Raw genomic sequence first — 26,036 nt, 5'->3', positions numbered from 1 at the left:
TCAGCCCTGGACTGTAGCGACCTTTCTAACAAAACCTGCCGCAAAACCCTCTGCTCAGCAAGTGCCATGTGTGCTCGCGACGGCGGGAGCTCATCTGTCTGGCTGTGTTGGTGCAATTTGCATTAGCCCAGGAAAATGTCACAGGTTACATGCTCTGGGGCAAGTTCTGCTCCGTCTTCTCCTGCGGTTCAGCGGGGAATTGGCCACACTTCCCGCCTCTGACCCGCTCCCAACCCCTGTCAGAGCTGTGTGAAATCTGCAGCCGATAGCTCTTGGCTCGAAGACATTATGTGTGAGGATGCAGGAGTGTAACTGGTGCCACTCAAAATCCCATCCCATCAGCTCGGTAATGAAAGAAACAGCTCTATCCAAAAGCAGCTGACATCTCAAGGTTTGGGGCTGACAGGGAAACCTCTGCTTAGAGATTCAGGGCAGGCAGAGGAGAGTGAATGCCCTGGGCTAGCAGGGCTGGGAAAGGGCCAGCAGTGCCTGGCTGCCTCCTGGGTAGGCGGGAGAGGGCAGGATGGTGCTGTGCAAAGCCTGGGAGAAGAGGGTTGGTAGTCATCCTAAGGGCCAGCATTTCTGGGCCGGACTGAACTGAAGCTGGGTGTCCACCCGGTTTTGTCTGGGTGAAGAAATATTCACTAATGGGTGATGCTACAGCTGTTTTCAGGGCCACTGGCCACCACCCCACTGTGGCCAGGCACTGGTTTCCAGTGTCTCAGTGTGTTTCCCTTCGTCCCACCATGCTCCTTGGCTCATGAGGACCTCGGGGGCCGTATCAATGCTGCGCTCACCTCCAGCAGGCACCTTTGCCATGCAAGGCATGTAGGGTTTGGGTTAGGAGGAGCCGGTACCGGGACTGACCCTCTTTTTCTGACCAGCACCCCATCGTCAGAGATGGTCCGCCCTGAGCTCCTGCTGGCTCTCCTGGAGCTTCCCAGGGATGGTCTGGGGGTCTCCAGGGCCCTTCCTTGGAGCTCAGCTACCTCTGGGGCGGCAGATGCTGACTCCAGCCTGTCTGGAAAGCGCTGGAAGAAAGCACAGCATGGAAAAAGCTGCGATTCAGGGGACCAGACCTGCTCGTGTGGGACTGATCCTGGGTCTGCATCCCCTGCCGAGGGCTGCGATGAGCCGCACATCCTGAACTTCGCATCAGCTCTGGGAAGGATGGGTCCCTGGACGGGGCCTGGATAGGGCCCCTCTCACCAAGCTGGCTCTGCTAACGAGGCAGCTCCTCATTTGCATGGACTTGGCGATGCTGTGGCCGGGAGGTTGGCTCTGGGGACAGTAGTGACCTGTCTTTGCCAGGGACGGCACTGACCTGTCTTTGCTGTCTTCCCTCTGCGTGCCCGCCTGTCCCACTTACTGGGGAGCTTTGAAACGACTCGTTCATTTATACTAATGCAATAAGAGCCTGGTTTGAGTGCGGTCTTTGTGCAGGAGCAAACTGTCTCTGCTCCCTGGAAAGGCAGCATTATGCTGTCTCTCGCACTCCAATATGCTAATACACCAACTCCCTGCAATTTCATTTTCAACAGGGACTAATTTAAAAGAAATGACCAGCCTGCCAGTGGACTTCAAAGATATCTTTTGATGAGTTTTAGCAGCTTCAGCAAAACTCTAATTTGAATTTCAGTGGCTGCCGTGTGATTTTCTCGGTGACAGTTAAGAGAGATGATAGCGCCAGCTCCATCTGTCATTGGAGCCTCTTCTCTTCCCTCTTTTCACTGATTTGTTACAGAGGGGGGAAAAGGAGAGAGGGGAAAAGTTGAAAGAGAGGGTGGCTAAATTCTGGTGCCCTTCTGCAGAGGCGCACAAAGGGGAAATGTGGAGCTGGGAGGCGGGAGGAGGCGATGGGGGGCTGCTGGGCAGCATCCCTGCCAGCACCGGCCACCATCCCTGCCAGCACCGGCAGCACACTCAGCAGCTCTGGGGGTTTGGACAAAACGGTGTAATGGCTCAGGCAATCCGGGTTAAACTGATAATGGCACAGAAAACGCTTTCATGAGGAAATCAGCAAGCGTTTTCTGTCCGAGTTGGCTGCCCAGGCCAGAAGCCCAGGGAAGACAAGCTCTTGCAGCCGGGGAAAATGGCAGGTAGGTTTTGGGCTTGTCTGTCAACAACCACCCCCCCTTGCAATCCTGCACCCTGGGTGCTGCGAGGCCCTTCATGGTTCAACGCATTTCATTCAGGATTGCGGCAATGGCAGGCTCCGGTGGCTGGAGTCCACAAGCTGCAGCAGGACCAGGATTGGCACAAGGTGTCACCCAGTTCCAGTGGTGGGGAAAGCCAGGGGACGGAGCACCACCAAGCAGCGGGGCCGATGCAGGCACCGTCTCCGTCTCATGCGTTGGTCCTCCACCCCAGCACTGCACGCACCACTCTACAAAGGCGGCAGAGCCTCCTGGGTAGATGCAGCACAGCTCCTGCTCCCCCTCTCATGTCTGGAGCTGCCCCTGTTATGGCTGTCACCCGTGATTTCATGCTCCTTCTTACATCTTTAGTTTCCCTTGTCAGAGACAGCTTCATCGCTGGCTCCCCTGCGCCTTGGGGAGTCCTCTCATGCTGAGCTGGCAGCTTTGGGGGCAGAGGCGCCGCAGCCTTTTGTTCCTGGAGACCCGGATTTACATCCTCCGTCTGATGCCCGTGGACAGAGCCATGGCCAGGCGCATTTAGGCGCCAGTCCCAGCATCTGAGCTTGCCCTCCTTTCGCAGGGAAGCCCTGGCCCGGATGCCGGGAGCCACTTGGGGCTGCTCTGGCTGGCCGGGGCATCCGGGTGGCGTGGGAGCTGCTGTCAATCCCACCGTAAGCCCCAGGCAAGCTGATCAGGACCTGTTCAGCTCATGTAAAATCTGGGATTAGAGACTGGTTCAAGTGCCCCTGTTCCTGATTACAGCTGCTCCCAGAGACCTAGGCCAGGAGTCATGCTGGCAAAAGCCTTGTTCCATGCATGCATTCTGGTACCCTGCATTGCTAGCTGGTGCCTGGGAATGGGATGCTCCCAGCTCAGGTTTCATAGTGGTGAGCATCCTGCTAGTGTTCCACTCCATGCTGATGCCAGGCTGGGTCCCTGCCCTGGCAGAAGAGTCTGGAGAGGGAAAGTATGTGCCCCATGCAAGTGCACCCATCCCAGAAAGGCACTGACCATGCACCCCAGTCTCTGGGAGTCCAGCATTGCAGGGGTCACTGCCGGGAGGTGCTCGTGTGGGGCACGACATGCTGCCAAGAGAGCTAGAGGTGCTACCTCTCAGCAGACCCTAGATGCAGAAGGTGCTGGAGGTATGACGAGGGGCATCCTTGGCTGGGCTCAGCTTTGCAGGGCAGGGCAAGGAACAAGACAGGAGCAGCGAGGAAACCCTGCAAAAAGGCAAGGAGAGCAGGCAGGTGGGAGCAGCCTGGAAGGCATCTGCCAGGCGAAGGAAGGGTTGTAACCTGCGCCTGCTGAGCTCAGGCACTACCAGGGTCAGGGCTGCCACCACTGCCAGCGCAGGCAGGGGCACTGCCCCATGTTGCCATCTATGCCCTTCCTTCCAGCTTAGCAGAGCTAATCCTACTACTAACGATGGCTAATGTATATGGTGCTCTCCCATCCCATCCCATCCCTCAGGTGGTATCCCAGGAGCACGCACAGGCTGGTGACCCCCTGCAAAGCATCCCTGCCGCTTTCATTGTCTCCTGCAGCACAGAGCCGGGGTCAGTTGCTGTCTAAGCCCATCTGACGGTGCCGCTGAGGCTCCCCGGCACAGACCCAGCTCCTGGAGTCAGCCCGCCGCTCTGAGATCCGCCGTGAAATCGCTCCGACGTTAGGCACTTCCTAATAAAGCTGTCACAGACACCCCCATTATCTCTTGGCTCAGCCCCTTGCCCTCTGTTTAACCAGATAATCTGCTTTTTAAAAATACATTTTCCTCTGGCTCAGTGGAAGCTCAGGTCTGTCCCAGTTCCTTGTCACTGAGGCACGCTGAGGAATTATCAGCACGCAGGCCTTTTTTATTTTTCTTTGTCATTGTGTGATACTGAAAAGTCTATTTTGTGGCTAATTATGCTGGCATCTGCGTGCCTCCCTTGGCGTGCATTTGAGTTTGTCCTCACTGCAGTGGAACAGCCTGTGCAGGGAGGCATCTCTTTCCATTAGACATGCAGAGATCAGACCTGAAATTTGCCCCAGCCCTATGTACAATGCTCCTGTTCCGGGTCCCCATCCATCCTTTTGTCCTCAGCCCTGGGAAATTCCCATTTCTGTACCACAGCCTGGGGGATGAGTGGGTTTTCTCTCCAGCAGCAAGGTGTGCCACCAGATGGTGGCTATGGGATGTGTGCAGATTTCAGAAGGTTCCTGGGAGCAGTCTGCAAATGTTGACCATGGCACCACGGTCATCCCAACCTGGGCATGGCCCCCTCTGCCCCTGCCAGGAGCCAGTGCCTGTGGGTCTGCAGGCAGAGCCAGCGTGGCCCCACGCTGCTCCCCTTGCCCACAGCTCAGAGCTGGGTGGCCAAGTGGGGCAACACTACTGCAGGTGTCACTGCCCCTTATGCTTGCCCCAAGGACCGCAGTGTGAATCGGTTCACCTTTTCCACTGTGCCCAGCCCAGGTACTCGCCCATGATGCTTCTAGACTGGGGCATGGGGCGCTGCTGGGGACAAACAGCACAGCCGTCCGTGTTCCTTCCACATGTGGAGAACTGGGACAAGCATTAGGCTTGGTAATCATCAGTGAAGTGCCATAACAGTCTCCACTGTAGGATCTGCCCTTCAGAAAAGCTCCCTGAGCCCAGAAAGTGTTCAGGCAGAGCAGCATCTCCCTGGACTGTCTTCAGGGCTGGCATGTTCTCTCTGCTTTGGTCTGCTAGCCGTGGCTACCCAACTGGCTCTGCAGTAAATGGGACAGGGTGGAAAGGGTTAATCCTGTGCTTTCATTATTCAGTTTTGCTGAGAGGTAGTGGAGTAGCAGGGGGAGCCAGTGTGAGCCCCATCATTTCCTGGTGGTGCTGGTCAGGCTTGGTGTGACACATGGTCATAACCTGGAGCCCACACTCAATAATCACTTGGCCAGGAACTGGAAGTCCCTGTAGATCAGCTGCAGTTGCTAATGCCTTGGTTAGTCACAGGGCAAACCTGGGGTAAAGCATGGTACCGTGCTCTGGGGGCTCATGTGAGAAAGGTGACATGTCAGCCTGGAGAAGAGACTGGACACACTCCACCACTTCAACATCCCTCATGTCATGAGGGGCCCAAATCTGACCCCAGGATTTGAGGTGCAGCCGTGGCAGTGCGAGTACAGGGGGATGACCACGGCCGGCCCTGGTCCTGCTGGCCATGCTGTTTCAGATACAAGCCAGGAAGATGTTGGCCTCCTTGGCCACCTGGGCACACCACTGGCTCACGTTCAGTCGGCCGTTGACCAGCGGTGTGCCCAGGTCCTTTCCACCAAGCAGCTTTCCAGCTGCTCTTCCCCAAGCCTGTAGTGCTGCGTGGGGTTGCTGTGACCCAGCATGGAGCCCTGTCGGACCTCATACAGTTGGCTTCAACCCATGGGTCCAGCCTGCCCAGATCGCTCTGCAGAGCCTACTCCCCTCCAGCAGGTCAACACTCCCTCCAACTTGGTGTCACCTGCAAATGTTTTGAGGGTGCACTCGATCCCCTCAGCTAGACTGTTGATAAAGATATCAAACAGGACCGGCCCCAGCACTGAGCCCTGGGGGACACCCCGTGTGACCAGCCACCAGCGGGATGTGACTCCATCCACCACCGCTTTGGGCTTGGCCACCCAGCCACCTTTAGCCCTGCGCAGAGCACACCCAGCCCAACCGTGAGCAGCCGGTTCCTCCAGGAGACGCTGTGGGAGACGGGTCAAAGGTTTTCCTAAGGTCCAGGTAGACACCAGGTCCACAGCCTCTCCCTCAGGCACGAGGCAGGTCATCTGGTTGTAGGAGATGAGGTTCAAGCAGAACCTGCTTTATCCCCCGGCTGTCCTGCACGTTCTGTGTGATGGCACTTGGGATGAGCTGCTCCAGAGCCTTCCCCAGCACCGAGGTCAGCCTGGCCACCTGTAGTTCCCTGGATCCTCCTTCCAGCCCTTCTTGTAGGTGGGTGTCCCACTGGCTGCCCCCAACCTGCTGGGAGCTCCCTGGTGAGCCAGGGCTGCTGAAGAACGATGGAGAAATGTGACAGCTAAGAAGGGGATCACCTGGAGCTGGGAACAAGAGCCTCTCGATACGTTTCTGATGCCCTTGCATCAAGACAAGACCTGGGAACCGCAGCAATGAGTTCTCACCGGGGGATGGTATCACCACTAAAAGGGAAGAAATGAGTTTTTCCACATGCATTAAGACAAGACACTCCAGCGTGAAGGAAGATGTTCCACGTGCCCAGAAATGCATGGGAAACCGCTGCGTCCTGGTGTCTCATCACAAAGGATACAGCAGAAAGTGAAATCATGAAAATGATAATGGGTGGAGAACGATTTCCACATGAGAAGAGAGAAGAAAGGATCTATTTAGTTTGAGAGGGGATGAATGAGAGGGAACACGGTGAGATGGAGCTAATAATGAATGGAACAGGGAAGACGCATCTACCAGTCACCCTCGACAAAGCAAGAGGTGCTTGGGGAACTGAAAGGGCTCTTCTTGCAAAAGGATGGAGGAAAGTGCTTTCTTGCAGAGTTCAAGTGATCTGTCCATGGGATCCAGGGCAGCAGGAAGCTGACAGCAAAGTACCAGCTCATTTCTGCTGGAGCCACCTGCATCTGCCTCTATCTCCCTCCACCCTCCCACCAGCGTTGACCAAGATAGGATCTCTGATCTGATCTGCTCTGTTTGCGCCCCGAAAGGGCAGGGATCCCTAGCAGCTCACTGGTGTGGTGCTTCCCTCTGTTCTTGCAGCAAGCAGGTTGTGGCTGTGGGTGCTCATGGGCACAAAGGCCATGGTGATGGCCACAGGGCTCTGACACGTTGCAGATGAGCCGGCCAGGTATGAAATTCCTGGATTCCCTTTGGCAACAGCTCACAGACAGTGTGGGGCATCAAATGCCTTCTGAAATGACTGCATGCTCAAGACTGTGCATACAGCCATGGGGACTGGCATGCCCGCACCCCAGCTGCACAATCCCACCTCACCCATGTCACACCTCAAGGCAGTAAATGCAAGCTGGGGTGGTCCTCTGCTGAATCCTGGCCGCTCAGTGCATGTGTGGCTGGGCAAGGGGCTCTGGAATTGAGAAAATCCTGCCTGAGACACTGTTGGATACTCCAAATTAAAGGTGGCGGGTGATGGGGAGCCGGCTGTGGGGGAGCTGCATTGCAGAGAGGCTCAGAGGAGGGTGCGATGTGGGTCCACGCAGGATTTAGCAGGAGTCAGAAGGGAGTTAGTTACCCCCCCAGAGCGAAGGGGGAAGGAAAGCAGTGTTAATACCATCTTTTTGCACATCCCTCCTGCCACCTTTCCCCAGTGTCAGAAAGTAACGTGGCTCCTGGGGCTTCACTGTGGGATGGGGGAGTCTCTCTGTCCTGTCCCTGCAGAGAGGTGGAGCTGCCAGGTCTCTGTACCCTCTCTCTGGGGTGCTCCTCTGCTGGGCACACTGGTCACACTGGAAGCCAGTATCAGGCTGCTGGAGGAGCCAGTGCACAGCCCTGTACCCCTGAGCCTGCGCAGTGACAGTGACAGCAGCAGTGGATGGTGATGCTGTGGATGGTGCCGTGGTGTGTGTGCGATGTGTGCTGCTCTCGCAGAGCTTCATGAGGATCCTTTTGAGTTTTCTTTCCTGGGGCTGCTGGCGTGACACTCCAAAAGGCTCTGCAGCCATGGGGAGGTGCTTTGCACAGCATTTCCATCCCCACCGGTGTCCCCTGCTGGGGACCGCCTGCGTCCCAGCCTTGCCGTCCCCTTTTGGGCCAGACAGAGCAGGTGGGGATGGAAAAGACCTGAGGGCTGCTCCTCCTTGCTGCATCCCCACAGCATCCCCTAAGGTTTTCCTAGCCACGCTCCGCTAAACAGCACTGACTTCTTGTCTCACCTCGCTGCAAAGCATCTTCTCCGCCTGGGCACGGGCAGCAGGGCTGTCGGCAGTGGATAGTGGCAGGGACAGACAGGTCCCTGCCAACAGCCCAGCAGCACCAAGGAGTGATGCTTGCACAGAGCTCGGAGTGAGCTGTGGGGAAGCCTCACCGGCCGCTGCCTTCAAAGCTGTGTCTCCCCAGGATGAGGTGGGTGAATCAGTGTTCAGCTTTTCCGCCAAGTCTTAAATCAACACCTGGGACCAATCCAGAATAATACGTGTGGGGTTTTTTTTTCTTCCCCCCAGCATTTTCCACAAATCAAAAAGTCAGAAAGAAGATGGTTTTGGGGTGAAGCGAGTGATTTTGGGGCTTCAGGATCATTTAAGGCTCAGGGACCACAGGAAAAATGATACACAAGCAGAGAGCTGGGGTTGAATCTTAAAGACCGTGGACTTTGCAGATGCCTTGCCAGGGGGAAGGAGAGCACACACCCAGACACTTTCATGCAGCAGGTGATGTAAGCAGATGTATTTGCTTGCCAGCCACCGCCTGCTGTACATCATCTCATTAACCAAGGAGATCTGCGCTGGTTCTCCTTCTGGTGACTCCCAAGTTCTCTTCTGGACCCACCAGCAGTCTGGGGCTTGGCCAGCACGTGGCTTTGGGGGAGTCTTGCTGGCCCCTCACATGTGTTGATCCGGAGGGCAGGACTCCGCAGTCCGGCGCATCCCTGTACTTTCCAGCCAGGAGTGCCTCCACGTCCCGACACTGACGGGGTAATTGCAATATTGTCATGACATGTAGAAGATCAAAGGCTGGGTGCAGGGGAGGTGGCAGTGGTGGTAAGAATGACATGCAGTTTGCATTTAGAAAGCACTTAAGAAGCAATTATCCAGTGCTGGGAGCCCTGGCCAGAGAGTGTGGCTCATGTATTTTAATGTGTATTTCAAAGAGATGAAGATTGGTGCCCAGCGGGAGGCCTGGCAGCCGTGGAGCAGCTGTGTGCAGCTTGCTCCGGGCCAGGCTGCACTGCAGTGGCCTCACGCGAAGCTGCAGGCTGCCTGCACACGGGTGGGCAGCCTGCCCTCGCCCCCTGCCCCTTGCTGCAGCCAGCTGTCTCTCCTTGCATTGAAGTCCTGCCAGGAGAAGGAAGTCTTGGCGTTATCCCGAGCATCACCTCTCCAGGGTAGCTCCTTGTTCCTGAAAAGGGAGGGAGGTGCTGTTTTGGATGGGATGCAGGGCTCTGCTCTGGTTGCAGCAGCCAGCTGCAGCAATGCCAGCTTTGCTGCTCTCTCACGGGGGCTCAGGACCTCCCTGGCATGCTTGCACCAGCTGCAGACCACGTCAGGGCCGGGCCAAGCCAGTCTCGGTCTCTCCTGTTTGCAAATCCCAAAGCAGCTGTGCATCCCCCTGCAATGAAATCTGGTACCTCCCGTGCACCTCTCCGAGGCTGTGCCATCCTGCTGGTGGCTTCCCTGAATCAGCCAGACCCCCCTGCCCCTCCCCCCACCCCATCGCTGGGCTACGGGAGGGCAGTGGTCCTGCCGGCTCCATTTCTGCTCAGCAGTGGGCATTGCTAATGGAAAAGACTCTTTAGGAAAAGAGACCACCTAGGAGAGGTGGCCTGGCCCTTGTTTTCTAATTAGGAGCAGGCTTATACAGACTAAATGCGTTAACCAATAATGAATAAATATGGCTTGTAATTATCTTCTTCGTTACTGGCTGGAGCAGTGATGAGCGTAAGGGATAACCCCCTCACCTGAGCTGGAGACCTCTCCTCTTTGAGGGACCACCCCACGAAGACCTCCCAGCTCCTGGGCTACCCCGGCAACACCCTGGGGCAAATCCATCGGCGGGCTGATGCTGAGCCGTACCTTCAGCATCCACGTGCAAGGAGGGAAGGACAGCAAGAGGGCAGGTGGGTGCAGTTGGAATCGCACCACAGATGGGGTTGGGAGCATCCCTGGTGCCTGAGCACCCCTGGGCAAGGCATCTCGTCCCCTCTGCCAGACCAGATGGAGCTTGTCTTCCAGTGAGTGCAGGAGAGTCAGGATGGGGCTGCCCGCATCACCCCAAGCCCGTGCTACAGCTTGATGGGCTGCTGACAGCCCTGGGCAGGCTTTCCCCAGCCACGGGGCTGCCGAGGGCAGGCTTGCAGCCCCAGCACGCTGCTGGTGCACACCCCGGGAGGGCTGCCCCCCGCATCCACACCAGTGCCTGTCCGTCAGGCCAGCCCCGGGAGGCTTCACTGCCCTGACCTGCCGCCGGTGCTGGCCGCCTTTGACAAGTCTCCCCAGTGGAGGTCTGACAGCCCGTTTCAGGGGAAGGGGGCATGGAGGGGGGGCACGACATCTCACTGTGGTGCTTGAAACACTTGTCCATATCCCACTTGGGCCCCCGACCCCCTGCCTTGCTGAGTCCATGGGGATGCTGTGAGCTGAGCTCAGCACCCACAGCACGACTTGGCGGACCCCGAGCAATCCCTCAGCGAGGCCAGCCCACCTAGTGTGCTGCTTTCTCCTCCCAGCATCACCTTCTCTGCTCACCAGGGACCTCAGGTTTCTGAAACACTTTGCTCTGAGCAGTGGGGGTGCCGCTGTGCTTTCCTGTGGGCTCAGAAAACCTGGGGGGTGCCTCCAAAGAGCCCCCCAGCAGCCAATGTCCTTGATCCCCTCCGCCTGTCGGAGCAGGGAATGCCTTTGTGGGAAGGTCAACGGATTTGCACCAAAGTGGGACAGGCTGAAGATAATCCCAGCGCTACAGGGATATTCGTACTGATTCCAAATCACCGTTCTGACTCCAATCTAAAGCTGCTTGCTTTCTGTTGCTGTTCCCATGCACAGTGACACCCACGGCAGTGCCCTCGTGCTGCCCTGGGATCATATCGGGGGCGGGGGGGGGGGGGGGGGGGGATGGGGATGCTGGCACCAGCTCTACTAGAGGGAAGCAGGTGTGATCAGTGGATCCATTAAGCCCATGCAGATTGTTCCTGGCCCAGTCCTTGACCTCAACCATTGATTCCTGAGCCTTTCCCTCGATGGTGGCTGTGCCTTATCCACATGCACTAAAGGATTTAGAGAGGAGAAATGTTCCTGCTTAGATTCAGGACCTACCTCCTCAAGTGCGGTCATTCAGGAGGTTGTCCCCTGAGTGGGAGACCCTGGTGCAAGTCCCCCTGTGCCAGGCTGCAGCCCAGGCTTTAGGACATCTGCCACCTGTGGACACAGGTTGTCCTCAGCTCCTCGTTTCTGCTGCATGTAAAGTGCATGCAAAATCTTTGGGAGAGAGATTTTCCAACCCCGTGGGTCAGACCTCACCCAAAAGGTAGGACAAGGGCATTTCATTTAACGGGAATGTGGGACAATTTGAGAGATGGTGGCCCAGCCAGGACATCTGCTTGCCTGGCCTTTAAGGCAAGGTAAGATTTGGGGTAGAAACCTGCAAGCAAAGGAGAGAACAGGGAGCAGGTCTCCATCTGCTGTTCAAAGGCAGTCCTATCCTCTCTGTCCTGTTCCCTCCTCTTCGATGCACTTAGATCTTCAATCACTTTATTTAATAGCTTCTGAAGCAGCAGCATTTTCTTCTGGGTAGAGAAGAAAAATGGTCTGGAAATCCTCAGCCTTGGTCATGTTACAGATGCTCTGCTGTGAAAGACTGAGCTTCCCAAATAAGCAGGGAGATATAATTTTTTACTTGGCTGGTTAGAGCCTATTACAGTTCACTTCAAAGCACCTCAGCCATGTAGGCATCATCTTTAGTGGGATTTTGGCACAACAAAACCAGCCTGGCCTGGTTGGTACAATCCACCTTCCCAGTCCAAGATGCCTGAGATGATGCTGAGACAGACTGGAATCTTCTGGAGCTTGGGAAAGCTGAGAAGTCAAATGTTCCACTCCTCTCTAAGGCTGGGGTGCACCTCTCAGGTATGATCCCAACTCCAGAGCCATCTTCTGAGTCTGGTCTCTGTGCCTGAGCTCTCAGGGACCTCACCAGGATGAAATCTGTCTCTCCAAGCCCTGCAGAAGGCTGATCTGCTGCAAGAGGCTCTGCGTGCAGGGCCCACATCTATGCCTGCCAGCACTGACCGAGGGGTGCCCAGCTGTGCACCCTGGGAGAAACATCTCCTGCCAAAGGCTGGGGCACAATCTGGGGAGGCAAAAAGTGGGCTTTTAACCCCCTTGGGCAGAGGGAGGTGTGGTGCTTCTGTCCCATGCCACGGGTGAGTCTGCTGGTCGTTTGTGCTGCTGTAGAACAGGAGTGTTTCTCCTCTAGCCCTGCTCCTCCAGCTGCGTGGGTGCAGGCTGGTCCGTGGGAGGATGCTAGAGCTCCTCTGGAGCTGGCCGGCCCTGGCACGGTTAAGGAGCTTCAAGCAGCTTTTCTTACAGCACTGTAAGCAATAGGTTGCAGTAAAAAGGAAGGTGTCAAGGCAGTAGCCTTATTTTTGACACCGGCTGGTTTTGAAGCATTTGATTTCTCTGGTAGCTTTCAGTTGACTGAGGCTAAGGAAGCTAATTATGGAAGTGCAGCATAGAAATCCGAGGCATGCGGGAACACCATGGAAAAAAAATGGAACATATAAAAGACATGGTTTAATCAGAGAGGACTGAAAGAAAGAGAAATCTCAGAAGAGGTAGTGACTGATCTGTAGCTGGAGAACAGGCAACTGAGAAAGGGACAGAGACCGTGCGAGAGGTCTGGTTGCAGAGCTAACTCCAGGCAGTGCAATTAGAATTTGCCAGGCAGCAAAAGTTACCCTGTCCAGAGTGACAACTTTGAAGGGTGAGTAGCGCGTAGCCTTCATAGACACGGTTGAAAACACTTGACACCACCCGAGTGACCCACGGCAGAGATGAGAGCAGATCTGAAAGCAGGAGTGAAGCCAGCGCAGCACCTGGATGCTGCGTGTGCTGTGATAAGCGGCAAAAGCAAAGCGCCCTGCGTACAGGGGAGAGGCAGCAAACGCGGGAGTCTGCAAACCCCAGCAGATGCACGGGAAGGATAAAGAAGAAAGTGACCATGCTATTAGCTCAGAGGATTTCTTCAAAGGAGCGAAGGATGCTGCAGCAGAAGGCAAACGGACTCTAAATCTCCAGGTCCAGGCAACTTGCTTTACTTTGAATACGTATATTTGAGAGCAAGCCAGAAAGTATCTCTACAGAAGCAGCCGCCTCTAACAGTGGTGAAGAGACTTCTTCCTGCTACAGGTGGCCATCACCTGCATGTGCCACTGACCAGATAAGAACCGATTTCTGCTAACATCATCACCCAGTCAAGTGTCCCAATACTGGAGTGCTATAACTGGAGGACCAAAGAAGTGGAAGATACTAGGGCATGTCCTCCTGTGGGGCTGGAGGAGAGGAACAAGGGGCACGGAGTTTCCCACAAAACTTTCAGTGGCTCGATTGGGATGAGAGACCCTCGGGGCATGGCATGGTCAGGATGAGTGCAACTGGAAGCAGAGCAGCCTTGCAAGGGAACCCGTTGCCTAAAGACTCCTTTAGAGGACCTCAAGACCCTGGGAACATTGATATGAAGGAGGCTGACTAGCTTGTTGAGCAGTATTTCTGAAGATAGCTTGGGAAGAAGATACAGTTCTAGGGGTGGTGCCTTGGTGGGCTGAAATGCCCAAGCGGGAGACAGTGTCTTGCCTTGCAAGCAGACCAAAGCCTTGGATGGTCTCTGCCTGGTGCCCCATGGGACCTCAGCCAACACAACGGGGCTTGTGCAGGGGCTGCTAGCAATGGGTGAGGAGTTTTGCTGCAGTGTCCTCAGGATGGGGTGCTGGAGAGGAGAACAACCCATGAGGAAGCTGGAGTGATGAAATCAGCTCCGTTTGGGGCTCTTTTTACTTTGCCTTGTGGAGAGACTGCTTCCAAAGACAGAATAGGGAAGACTATGTGTATTTAAAAATTAGGCAGCTTGCTGTCTATCAGAACGAGAGGAAGATGACTGTGGAGTGTCCGTCCTGCCGGCTCCTGGGCACTTGTCTCAGGCCCTGTAATAGCTGGGGTTTGATGAAGCTCCCTTCTGAAGCCGCTTGACTTCAATTTAACCCAAATTCCCCAAACTAGAGGACAAATAGACTTCAGATCTTCAGATGAGCTGGCAGCAACGTTAACACATTTTGGTCAAGCCCTTGAAGACTATCTAGGGGCAAAGCCGAGATCCAAACCCAGAGCTGTGAGATGACACAGCAGCATCGTGGCTGGTTTGGCTGTAAGGAGGCTGCGGGTTGGCAGCTGGAGCTGTCCGGCGATGCTGGATGCTGCCAGCCTTGGCTTCTCTAAAGCACAGCAACTGCCAGAGACAGCTCCTTGCTGCTCTGTCTTGCCTTCGCTGACCTTTGGGAGCAGCAAACAGCCTCCTGCTGACCCTGAGCAAGCGAGGCTCTGGAAGACAGATGTGGCTTCTCCTCTGCCTCTGGCCTCTGGCCTCAGCATGGTCCTTCCTGCAGTGATGCCTCAGCTGCGCTTCATCTGCATCTGATTCCCACATCTGAGTCCTTCATGTGAAATACGTAACATGTTCTCCCTGACCCTTCGCCACCTACCCTTGGAACACAGATATATTCTTGACAATTTCCAAGTGAATCTGTTAATTAGTTCCTGAGACAGTATTAATTAAGTACACGCTCTTTACAAAATTTCAATTTGTTTGTTCATCTTCTGCTGACCCTTGAACTAATGAAGAGCTTTTCACTGACCCCTCACACCCCACAGGGAATTAAATCTCAGCGAAATAAGGTAGAGAGGTGGGTGTTTGAAGAAATTAGGCTGCAATTCTACAAGGTTACCCAAGGTAACCAAGTTATTTATAACTTTGTACAATAGCCAGGGCTGGGTGGGTAGCTCCAGTTTTTCCTAAATAGTCGTGTATTCAGCATCCCCCATGAAGGACCGCGGCTCCTGGGCAGGAGGCAGACTCCAAATGGCGTACACAGAGACTTATGCTGGGTAATAAATAGTCCCAGCTGGTGGCATGGTCCCTGATACAGCTGGACTTCATCATCAGAAAGAGCAAATATTAAACCTGAAACGACAGCTGGGTATCCTGGGACGTGCAACCGGAGCTGGAAGAGGAGATCTCGGCGTGGCGCTTGTCCTTTGCCATTTGCCAGCCTCACCTTTGCACACTTGGTGGCCTGTTCCCAAATTTCCTAAGGTGAGAAGTGACACAGGCAGAGCCCAGTTCTGTGCAAGCACAGCCCAGGGAAGCTGGACCTGGGTACACCTGTGCCTGACCGGTGTCCCTCTCTGCAAAGGGGACACCCTGGCTGAGCTCTGAAGTGGCTGCAGGTGTTCCCATTTTTTCCCCCTATTCTTTCCCCATCGCTCACCCCACTTTAAATGGAGCTTTGTTTGGTTATTTTTGCAGTGTCAAAATTAATTTTGGAAAGCATCTCATTGTAAGCTTTCAAAAGGATTACGTCTGTGTCTGCACAGCTCTATAATTAAGTCTCTCTGAGATTTCCACTTCCAGCAGAAACAATGCGCTTGAAATAAAGCCGAGAGTTTAGGCAGCTATTGGTGTGTCTTGTTAGTAGTGCAAAGGAGGGCTGAGATGGTGCTGGAGGTATTTTTTGCCCAATTTGTGCCTATGCCATTAGCACCAGTGGTTTGGGGCCAAGCAGTGATCTTTGCTTGGGATGGAAGGGGCTGGGGATGCCCGAGGGTGTTAACACGTGCTGTAATGTCCTTCCAAGGAAGGCTGCAGGGCTCTGGAGGTGGCTGAAGTGGATTATTCCACTTTACTTTCTATCTCATTGCCAGTGTCCAGAGGCAGGCTTCACGTCTGGTCCAGGAACCTCAAGCAGAAGCAGCTATGGAAGTTCCCCCTTTGATCCTATGGAGGATTTGTATCCCATAGTCCAGCTAACGGGGTTTTTTGGTGCCTTGGACAGCACTTGGCTCATCGCTGCTGGAGAGACCTGGTGGTACAGGCAGGGTAAAGATGAAGCTGGTATCAGGGAGCAAAGTGGTGACCGGCTGTGCAAACAGAGCAGGCGGTGGTGGGTGGCAGGGAAGGGGGACTGAGGTGCCACCGCCATCTGTCAGACACAAAGCAGTTCATCTGTCCACGTGGGATAAAGCCCTGGAGACGGGAGAGAACAAGCCATGCACAAGAAAGGAAAGAGCAAGGACAGAGAGGAGCGAAGAAAAGGGTGTGGAATAAATTGGGAGGAAAAAAGCACAAGCTGGGTTCAAGAAATGCAAGGGGAGCCCCAGCGCAGGATGGTGCTGGGGTCCCATGCGGTGGAGGGACAGTGAACTGGGCTGCAGGCTCAGCTGTCCTGCAGGGACCCTGTGTTTTCCCAAAGTCCAAGCGTTTCAAACCACCTGCTTAGCCCACAGAGCCGTTCCCTCTGGCAGCAGCAGAGCTGCTGTGCTCCGGAGACGGGGGTTAAACACACACAGTGGTGCCTGGGCTGGTGGCAGCCCCTGTTTTATCAGCTCCAGCTGATTTCTGTTTGTTCGTGCCAGCCTTTCCCGAGAGAGCATCGGGGCTGTCCCTGTGGCCCTTTCTCTTCCAAATGCATGTGCCCCATGCAGCCCCAAAGTGGATGGGGGTTGACTCCTTCCTCCACAGTTGCTGACTCTCACAATACCATGGGCAGCCTTGCCTTATTTTTGGATGCTTTCAAGATCCTGGAGGCACATGGCTATAACAACAAAGCTTTTGGCCTCTGTGACCGTGCAGAACGGAGGCACATGCGTGCCAAGGGTAGGAACTGGAAGGCAGAGGAGAGATAGTAAGAGCAGCGAGGTCTATCTGTGGCTCTTGTGCCATTTCAGTGCCTGGTTCATGGGGTTTGTTTCCTGGTGCGTCTTTGAAGTGCCTGGGCTCGGCTGTGTTACATCTCTGCTTCTTCAGCCAGCAAAGCATCGGTGCTGGGGCTGCCTGTGGAGAAACCCAGAGGCTGGCACAGCCTTGTCTGGGTGTCAGAGCTGTGAGTGTGGGCTGGAGCTCCTGCCACTGTTCAGCTGGCCACACCAGCGCTGCTGCCAGTCTCAAGACCCTCTGCAGAGCACCCCAAAGCCCCTGCCCTGGCCCTTGTGTGGCCCCAGCCCTGCTGTTGCTCATGCTGTGGCACGGTATGCTACGATGGCTTTCCTCCAATGCTCCCTACAGCAATGTCCCCATTCAGGAAGCCGAGGGGTGGTCTCTGGGGTCATTACAGCACTGGATGCAGATGGGAACAGAGATGTTCCCCAGAACTCCCTTCAGACAGGGCACAGAAGCATTTTTGTCCATGCCCGGAGATGCCTGGGGATCACCAGGATTTCCTACCATATGGAAGGGGCAGCCCATCCCTCACCATCCCTTGGGGTAAGGGCTGCGCTATTGCCAGGCCTGCAGGTGATGCTTCCAGCCTGGGTCTGGGGCTATTGAGGTGATTTCACTTGGGCCAAACTTCTTCTGACTGCTCATCCCTGCTTCTTCTCAGGACCAGACTGGCCTGTCAAGGCATGAGCTTATATCTCCTTTGGGGCAGCATGGATGTGGTGGGGCTTGGAGATGCTAGTACCAAAAAAATGGTCTCTGGGAGAATTTTGCTTTGCATTTCTATACAGCCCTGGTCCCTAACAGTTTCATAGCAACTCTGCACCCACCTCGGGGACCAGAGACTTAGTTCCACTTCAGCAAGACAGAAAATAGGCAAGAAGGCAAGCACAACCCCGGCGCTCTTGGATAAAAGAACATTAATGCCCTTAATATCCAGCAATCAGAATTTCTTAGAGAGAACAGTGCTGCATCCCCTTCCCTCCTGCTCATCCCCTGCTTGTTTAATGAAAATCAGAGACAGCCATTAAAGAGCTGCTTAGCATTTCAATACATTTAATATCCTCACTGATAAGGGAACGATGGATATTACCAAAAGGCCTTTCTTAAACTCTCCCCTTCTGCAGCCGGTGCTCCTGGCTTGTGTTTGTCTCAATTCCTATTCCAAACCATCTCCTTAAATGAGGAAAAATTATGATAAGATTATTTTTTTTAATATAAAGGATATTAATACACAGCATTACTGATAATGACAAGGAGGAAAGGCATGCCAGGCCTCCCCAGCCCCCACCTGAATTAATCGGGTGCTGATTGCTCAGCTGGCCAAGGGCCTCCCACAGTGGTACCTTGTCACGACTGATGCCAGGGGCTGACCCTCTCCACTGGCGTTAATGGGAGGAGCTGGGCACCTGCCTGCGCTGATGAGGAGGGAAGCAGCATCCTCTGTCTGGCCGTGGTGAAAGGCTGGGCAAGACATTCAGCATCTTGTGGCATCTTGTGAAAGATGCTGGCTTGATGGCTGCTTTGCTGGGGAAGAGGGCAGGTGGTGATGGGGATACTGGTGACCCCTGGGGAGTGCTGGGGCAAGCAGGGAAGGCACCACTCCACCTGCTCCTCAGGGTGGGCACCTTGCCGAAAAAGGGAACTGACATTATGGAAAAGAAAAATCCCAGGGTTCTGGAGAGGGAAAAGAGCCCGGTGCAGCCTGCCCAGAAGGCAAGGAGAAGGTGAGACGCTGTCCCTGTGATGCTGAACCTTGCTGCTGAGTGATCTGTCCCAGCCCTGACACAGCTGAGGAATTGCGGTGATCCTGATGTAGCACCCGCATTGCTTCAGATGAATTGTTATATCAATGTCGATAACTTGTCAGCGTGTTTATATATTAGATGCCAGTTTGAAGGACTGTCCACATGCGTTTACACTGAAGTTCACTGGGAATTGCTGCTAACAGCCCAGGCTGGGGCACTAAATGAAAGTTTTGCTGGTGGATGCCACAGCCACATGAAAATGCAGAGGGGAGATGTACTACTTGCGTGGGTCCAGCACCCCCATCCTATCTTGCTACCCCAGGGCTTTGCTGGGGGTAGGGGGCAGGGCAGAGGGCTCAGGGCAGGAGGAGGAAGGCTACAAGAGCCTGATTTATTCAATTGCAGTTTTACAAGGTCCTTGGATTCAGGGCTGTTGCCTGTGCAAGAGACGGAGGGGCCATTGTGCGTGGCTGTTTGTGTGGGGAAAGCCTCCCCAGGACTCTGTCCCCGGACCCACAGGGGAGCACTGCTTTGCCAGGAGGACCCTGGACCTCTGTTCAGTATTGCCTGTACTCAGGGACCCCCTCAGCTCATCCTCCTCCTCCTCCCACCAACACCTTGAGTGCGGCAGGGGTGCACGCTGGGCTTGGGAGAGGGCACCCAGGCTCCATCATCTCTCAGCACTCCTGGGAAAGGGATGTACAGCAGGGGACAGACGGGTGGACAGGCATGGAGGGGAGGGGGGCACAGAGACCTGCAGCACAGCTCTGCTACCTGCCCTGAGCATCCCTTTCTCTGAAGGGGTCGGAGGGGGTGGCCTGGGTCTGCTGGTGGCCCGACCTGGAGTTGCAAGGGTTCTAGAGATGCAGTCATTCCCTTAAAGACTGTCACCCATGCTGCCTACACCAACCCCGACCCTGAGGCACTTGGCTCTGCAAATGCTACCGGAGAGCAGAAGTGCCTGGTGCTTTCCTGACCGAGGAGGAGCAGGGACACGGGATGCAGGCAGTGCTGCCCTCCCCGTCGTCCCAGGCACGGATTTGCTCTGGCAGGGCTGTGATGGGCAATCCCTGGGTGCAAAGCCGGGTGAAAAAGGCAACAGCCGCTTAGGTGTGATGTGCTGAGTAAGCAAGGAGGCTGCAGTCTCCCTAGTAAATGCACAATGACCTGGGTTGTGCTAAAAGGGGGTATAGCCAGGCTTGGCTCCCCTCCTTCGCTGGTCCTCCCTGTCTGAGCTGTGCTTTCCTCTCTCCGCAGCATCTATAAATATCCTCCCCATCTCCGTGACAGCCAGGTGCGGGACCACGTCTGAGGGACGTGGCGACGGCGAGAGGCTCGCTGAGGAGCGGAGGCAGCAGCACGCAGTGAGGTGGGGGAGGCAGCTGGTGGGCGCGCGTTGTGCCCCATCCAGCTCAGGCCAGGGAGAGATGACTGGGAGCCTGGGGAGGCACACAGACGGAGAGAAGGGCTGGGGATCTGGCTGTGATGCCCCCCATGTGTCTGCTTCCTTGGATGCCTTGAGGCTGTGCCCACAGCTTCACGTGGATCCTGGTGTGGAAAGGGTCAGCATTTCCAGACAGGAGCATCCCAGGCTCTTTCTCAAGTGCTTGCATCCTATACCAGCTCCCACACTCCCACCAGTGCCCAGCATCCAGGCACATGCGCTAATTATGCACACGAGGCACATCCTGACTGCAAACCAAGTGTCCAGTGAATCCAGGGTGCCTGCCCCTACCCCCACACCCCTTCAGAGCTCAGCATGCAAGTGCTGTGTTACGCTACACAGTTTACACGGAGCCAGCACAGTGCTCCACCAAGGCTCAGCACCCTGCTGCATCCACCACTGCATGCAGGCACCCCAGTGCACGTCATCCTCTCTCCCCAAAGCTGACAGTGTATCCGAGGGGACTCCCATTCCCTGTGAGGGATTTGGGGCACGCTAGTCCGGAGTCACTGTGTCCTGGCTCCTGCAAAGCTGCTTTACACTCTGTAACAGAGCCCAACCACTGCAGCTTCTCTGGGATGCTGGGATATGGCAAAACCAAAAGCTGTGGGGAGTGCAATATCTGGTAGTCCTGGGCACTTCTGCCAGACCTGGAGGACCCACATTTCTGTGACATGTGGGGCTGGGATGGCACCAGGGGACTGGAGAGCCCAGGTGGGTGACTGGGTTGTGTTGGAGTTCTGCAGGGTTAACCCACTGCGTTAGAGCATCACGATGGGAGCAGGCATCACTCAGTAGTGTGCGGCCAAAGCTGGCTTCTGCTCCTCAGAGGTTCATTTTCAGAGCCTGGAACTGAGATGGTGGCAGCGTGGATGGTGTCCCTCTGGCATGCCTGGCCCTGTTTGGGCACTGGGTGACAAAGAGTTGAGGGATCCAGCACTGAGCTGTTACAAGCCCTTTCAACACAAGGAGATTGCTGGGATGGAGCAGTGATGTGATAGCTGGCAGAAAATCAGCTCTCCCACCAGCTGTGGGGGCTTCCTGGGGTTTGGTGCTATTCGGGAAACCATCAGCCCTGGCCCCTTTGCTCCAAAGTCCGCTGCAAAAACAACTGCTTAGCTGCAAGCCCGGCCTGACAGCACCTCTGCCAGCTGCCTTGGGAACTGCTGGAGTCCTCCGGAGCCACGGCTGAGCCTCTCGGCAAGCCCATCCCATGATACCACTGATGACAGGATCTCTCCAGTGCTGTCTCCAGATGGATTGCTTCCCAGGCAGGCAGAGCAAAAAACCTGGAGGGACCTGATGCCCTGGGCCGTTCCCAGGTCCTGGTGATGAGGGGTGCAGGCACATCCCTGCAGACACAATCCTCATCTGTTCTGAATGGGGAACCATTGCCACCACGTGCTGTGAGACGGGCAGGGAGCTCCTCTCCCCCCAGCATGTAGGACACTGCTGGTGGTGCCGTGGGGTCCCCCAGCATGGGCTCCAGCATCTCCAAGGGTCACACTGGGATCCAGGGTGGGATGGAGGGTGTGTGACACTCCCCACCCTGAGACCACTGAGCAAGTCTGGGGTGGCCCGACAGTCAACAGAAAGATTCCAGTCCTCCCTCAGATGCCTTTTCCTGGGGTGAGTTGCTGGGGGCAGCGATCACACATTGGTCCCCTGGTCACCAGCGCATGGAAGAGTGAATAACTGCACTGCATGTGACATAGGTGGGAGTCAGCACCTGTGGTTACCGTGGGCAGGTACAAACGATTGTTCAGCATTTAGATGGGGAAACAGTCGTGGCTGCTGTAGGGGGTCTGTTGACAGATGCCGAGTGTTTAATGCTGAGCAAGGTACTCAGCTGGCTTGGCAATTCTGGAAGCTCCAAGTAAGAGGGGTGCAAAGCCTTCCTCAGGAGGAGAGGATGCTCTGTGCTCCCAAGGCAGCTCAGACCCCTGTCGCACGGCACCCTTGCCCAGTGCCTGCCCTTGCCCACCCTGGGAACACTGCTGCGTCCTCCCAAACCCTGCTTTTGAAATGGCTGGTCCTCTCTCAGGTAGCCAACACGGCTATAAGCAGGCTGGGTGCTGCCAGCCCTGGCCGTGTTGCCCCCTGCTCCCGCTGTCCCAGCTCAAGGGCGAGCGGAGAGCTTCTATCCCAGACCGATGAAAAGCGTCGAGACGGGGGGAATTCTGCCCATCTTCCCTGGTCCCAGACACACAAGGGAGCACGTCCAAGGGGTTTGCCCCTCTGTGCACACCGAGGCTGAAGGGCAACCCCTTCCCCTTCACGCCTGACCCCAGCTGCAAGTTTGGCTTGCGCAGCAGCCGGGCGAGAGCAGCGAAGAGGGATGGGGAACGCGAGGAGCAGCGGGGGCTGCAGGAGCATCACCAGGGAGGGGGGCTGGCTGGCAGCGGGGAGCAGGGGCCCGCCGTCCGGATGCTGGGGCTGGGTACAGCGTGGCGTGTGGTGCGGGAAGGGGGGCTCGCTGCAGAGCCCACCCAGCCCATTGGCTTGCGAGCGGTGACAGACAGGCTGCTCCCTCCCTGCCGAGCCGCTCGCCTGTGTGGATGCGAGCAATGTGCGCAAAGTGCCTTTGCATTAGCCGGCGTGTGCCATAGCTCCGGGCACTCGCTCGCAGAGGTGCTGGGACAACCGAGGTGGCCCTGTCCCGTGCCTGGTGGCCCTGCCGGACCATGGCATGGGCACAGGGGGACCTGACATCCTCACTCTCTATCGTCATCGCTTTGGCTGCCTGCCTCTCTGCCACCACCAGTGAAGGTAGGAACCGGGGTGGCCCTGGAGCGACAGGGCAGGACTGGGGGGGCCCGCAGGATCGCTGCGGCGGTTTGGATGTGTCCGCATGGGCTTGCTGGCTCCGATGGGCTCAGCTTCTTCGTGCTCCCAGGGGAGCACAGCTCCCGGTTCCTGCCTGCCTGAGTTTGCTTATCCTGGAGCTTTGCACCAGAGGCTAAACTTCGGAGCTGGGCAGGAGGACTTGATGTCTGCAGCAATGCCTGCCAGCTCTGCCTGGCCTCCCCTGCAAGGGCTCTGCTGCAGCGTGCAGGGGTGGCTGCAGAGGGGACAGGGACACGGGCACCAGCTCAGCCATGGCGATCACCGGAGCTGGCGGCAGCACGGGGCCGTGCTTGCTGGCCAGGTGGTGTGGGCTGTGGTGGAGCGAGTGGGTGGTCACGGGAAGGCGTGCAGAGGGTGTGAGGGGCTGGAAGGGCACTCAGGTGGGAAACTTGTCACCAGGGAAAGGGCTGGAAACTTCTGAAGTGAAAAGCAGGGATGCAGCCAGGGACTCTCTCCCGACATCTCGGTGTAAGCCAGGTCAGGCCTGCTCCCTCTGCCAGGCCACTCTGCCCCGCTGCTGGCTGTGCTCATCCCCGGCCCTTGCTGGCAGCACAGCCCCGCGCCGGCGTCTCGGGCTCCCCTCGGGTTCAGCAGCGCTGCTCCCGCTGCCTGCCACCCACCCACTCGCCTGCCTTCCGCACTGGCAGCGGCGTCACGGCTGCTTCCCAGGTCTGCTGATCTTCATCACCCAGAGATCTGCCGTTCCCACTCCTGAGCGTGTCCTTGGCACTGGCAGCAGCATCCTTCCTCCCTTCTGCTATGCCTGGGAGCCGTGGCCAGCACGGAGCAGCCCTCTGCAGCGAGCCTCAGTGCCGGTGTCCCTAGCCGGCAGTGGCAGTGGCATCCCTCCCTGCTCCTGCCCCTGCAAGCCTGCCATCCTTCTGGCATGCCGAGGCCCACGGGCTGGCACCACGATGCCTCATGCACTTTGCAGCACCCCACTGGGCCAGGTCCTTGTGCCTGCTACCGTCTTCCAACACCCACCTGCACCTCCCCTCCCACCAGCCTGTCTTGCCTCACCTGTATTACCCAGTTCCAGCTGTCTGTGGGTCCTAACCCCGTTTTCTGCCAGCTGGCTGTTTCCTAGCACTCCTCCTGCTCCTTTCCCCACTGGCTTTCCTGCCCTTGGGTTCTCACTGCTGGGGATGGGCTGTGTGGGTGCACGATGGGACCCCAAGCACTCCAATGCCCCCATCCCTTGCTTGCCCTCCGCACCACGGTGCGGCAGCTGCCCCGTACCCCACACCGTGGGCAGAGTGCAGTGCAGGATGCTGCCCACGCTGCCCTGGGCTCTCAGCGCTGCAGCCCTACCTGAACTCAGCTAACGCTGCGCACGGACATGCAAGGCTGGGGCTTCTTTGCTTTCCGCTGTTCAGGAGACTGCTGGCTGCTGGGGTGGGTTTCATGGCATCTGTATGAACAGCCAGGCCCTGGGCTACTGTCTGTCTTCTGCTGGGAAAGACCTGGGTTCCCCACAAGACTTTCTGGGAAGGAAAGCTAGTCCCAGTAACAGCTGTGGTCAGGGGGATGTGTGGGGCTGAGGATGAGCCCAGCTCTGGGGAAGACCAAGCGTGTTGGATCTGGGTTAGACTGGGCAGAAAGTGCTGGGCGTCATGAGGACACGGTGTGGGACCCTGCAGAAAGCTGGTGGGGCTCCGTCCGCTGCCTGCAAGGATGCTCGTGCCTCCGTGGGTAGTGGGGCACTGCTCTGCAGTAGCACGGGGCTGCTCAGTGCCAGCCAGGCCCCATGGTACGGGCAGTGGAGCTGGGGACGTGGCAGCAGGCTCCTGCCAACACCTGGCATCTCAGGGTGCTGGGACGAGCTGGAGCATCCATGCAGGGGTGGCTGTGGTGCTGGTCCGAGTGCCCTGGCATGGGGATGGGACTAGAAACACAGAGAGATGCTGCCAAGTGTAACATAGCTGTGGTGTCTCCCGCACTCCGCTCTTGCCGGCCTTTGCTACCCCGTTTCTACACCGCATGGCACACACGGGCACGGTGCGAGGGTGTTGTCGTGGTGCACAAAGATGCCCGGCTGCTGCTGACCGTGACCTCTGCTGGCTGCCACGGTCTACTCCGTGCCGTGCATCTCTGGCCGTGCCACCCAGCAAACCCCACGCTTGTTGGAGAGATGCAGGGTAGAAAATTACGGCTGCAAAACAAATTTAAGGCGGGTGCGTTGCTGCACTCTGCATGTGCGTATGGGGAGGCAATCACTATATAAAGATGTGTATTAACCTGATGAAACGGCTTCGCTCTGATTTTCTTCCCCTTCCAAGGGTTCCCAGTACCTTTCTCTTCCCTGCAAGATTTGTTCCAAGAAGTTTATTCTTTTCAGTCTTGCATGCAGTGGGTGCTCTGGAAATGGGAGGAAAAAGGAATCGCCGTTTCATGGGAAATCCCATTTCAGTGTGGCAGCCATTGCAAAACACATTGAAAGCCAAAGCTCAGATTTTTTCCTAAATGAGTAAAAATTTGCAGTGGAAGATTTTTGTTTGGAGCACTGAAGAAATTTTGTCTTAAATTGCTTTAGAGCAGGGAGGTAGGAAAGTTATTTTCAGTAACATAGATAGACTAAAATATTTACACTATTACACACTGAGTTGCATAGGCAAGAATTACAGTAAAGCGGGTATCTTATGTGATGCCGTGGATTGAAGTTAAATAATAAAATATGAAATATCCTTGTTTTATTGAAAGCAAATCAGATGAGCAGAAATTACCGCATTTGGGGCTTGGGCAGGGGGTGACAAAAATGTATTTTCTGCCAGAAAATGACACTTCAAATGCTACTACTGGGATCTGCGCCCTCCCAGGTGATGCCTCCGGCTCAGCTCTGCCCTCCGTCTGTGAGGTGGGGGACCTTCCTCGCCATCACGGCACGGACCCATGAACTTGGGTGGTAACTTGGTGGGGAACATGGTGCCAGAGAGAAGGGGGACCTGGAGATGTCTCCCCCAGCATTTCAGGGCGCATAGGGACAGCTGAGGCAAACAGCGGATGACGGGGGTAGGGTGATGTAGAGGGACCGTACTGGGGAGGATGCAGAGCCGCTGACACAAGGATGCTCACCTTTTCCCCGTATCACGGGGTTGGTGATGGAGACATTTTTTTTCCTCCCTCCGACAGGGCTGGGGTGCGGGAGAGCACCGGGGTCCTTGGGAAAACCCAGCAGCTTGCTGCGCTGCCGAAACGGGGCCAGGGAAGGGTCTGTGGCA

The 26,036-nt window shown here is 56.1% G+C and overlaps 1 protein-coding gene across 1 annotated transcript in view; it reads left to right on the top strand.

Annotated features, from left to right (window-relative positions):
* The first annotated feature begins 1,897 nt into the window (after positions 1 to 1,897).
* The window catches only part of EPHA8 (EPH receptor A8), a 71,763-nt gene continuing 47,624 nt past the window's right edge, over positions 1,898 to 26,036 (top strand). Inside the window, 1 exon segment of the mRNA XM_080379614.1 lies at positions 1,898 to 22,740. Coding sequence (XP_080235740.1) covers positions 22,656 to 22,740 — 85 coding nt within the window. The 5' untranslated portion in view covers positions 1,898 to 22,655.

Source organism: Falco punctatus (genome assembly GCF_963210335.1).
Source record: "Falco punctatus genome assembly, chromosome: 3".
NCBI lineage: Eukaryota > Metazoa > Chordata > Aves > Falconiformes > Falconidae > Falco > Falco punctatus.
The sequence above is the reverse complement of the archived record's forward strand: the minus strand, read 5'-3'. Positions and strand labels throughout refer to the sequence as shown.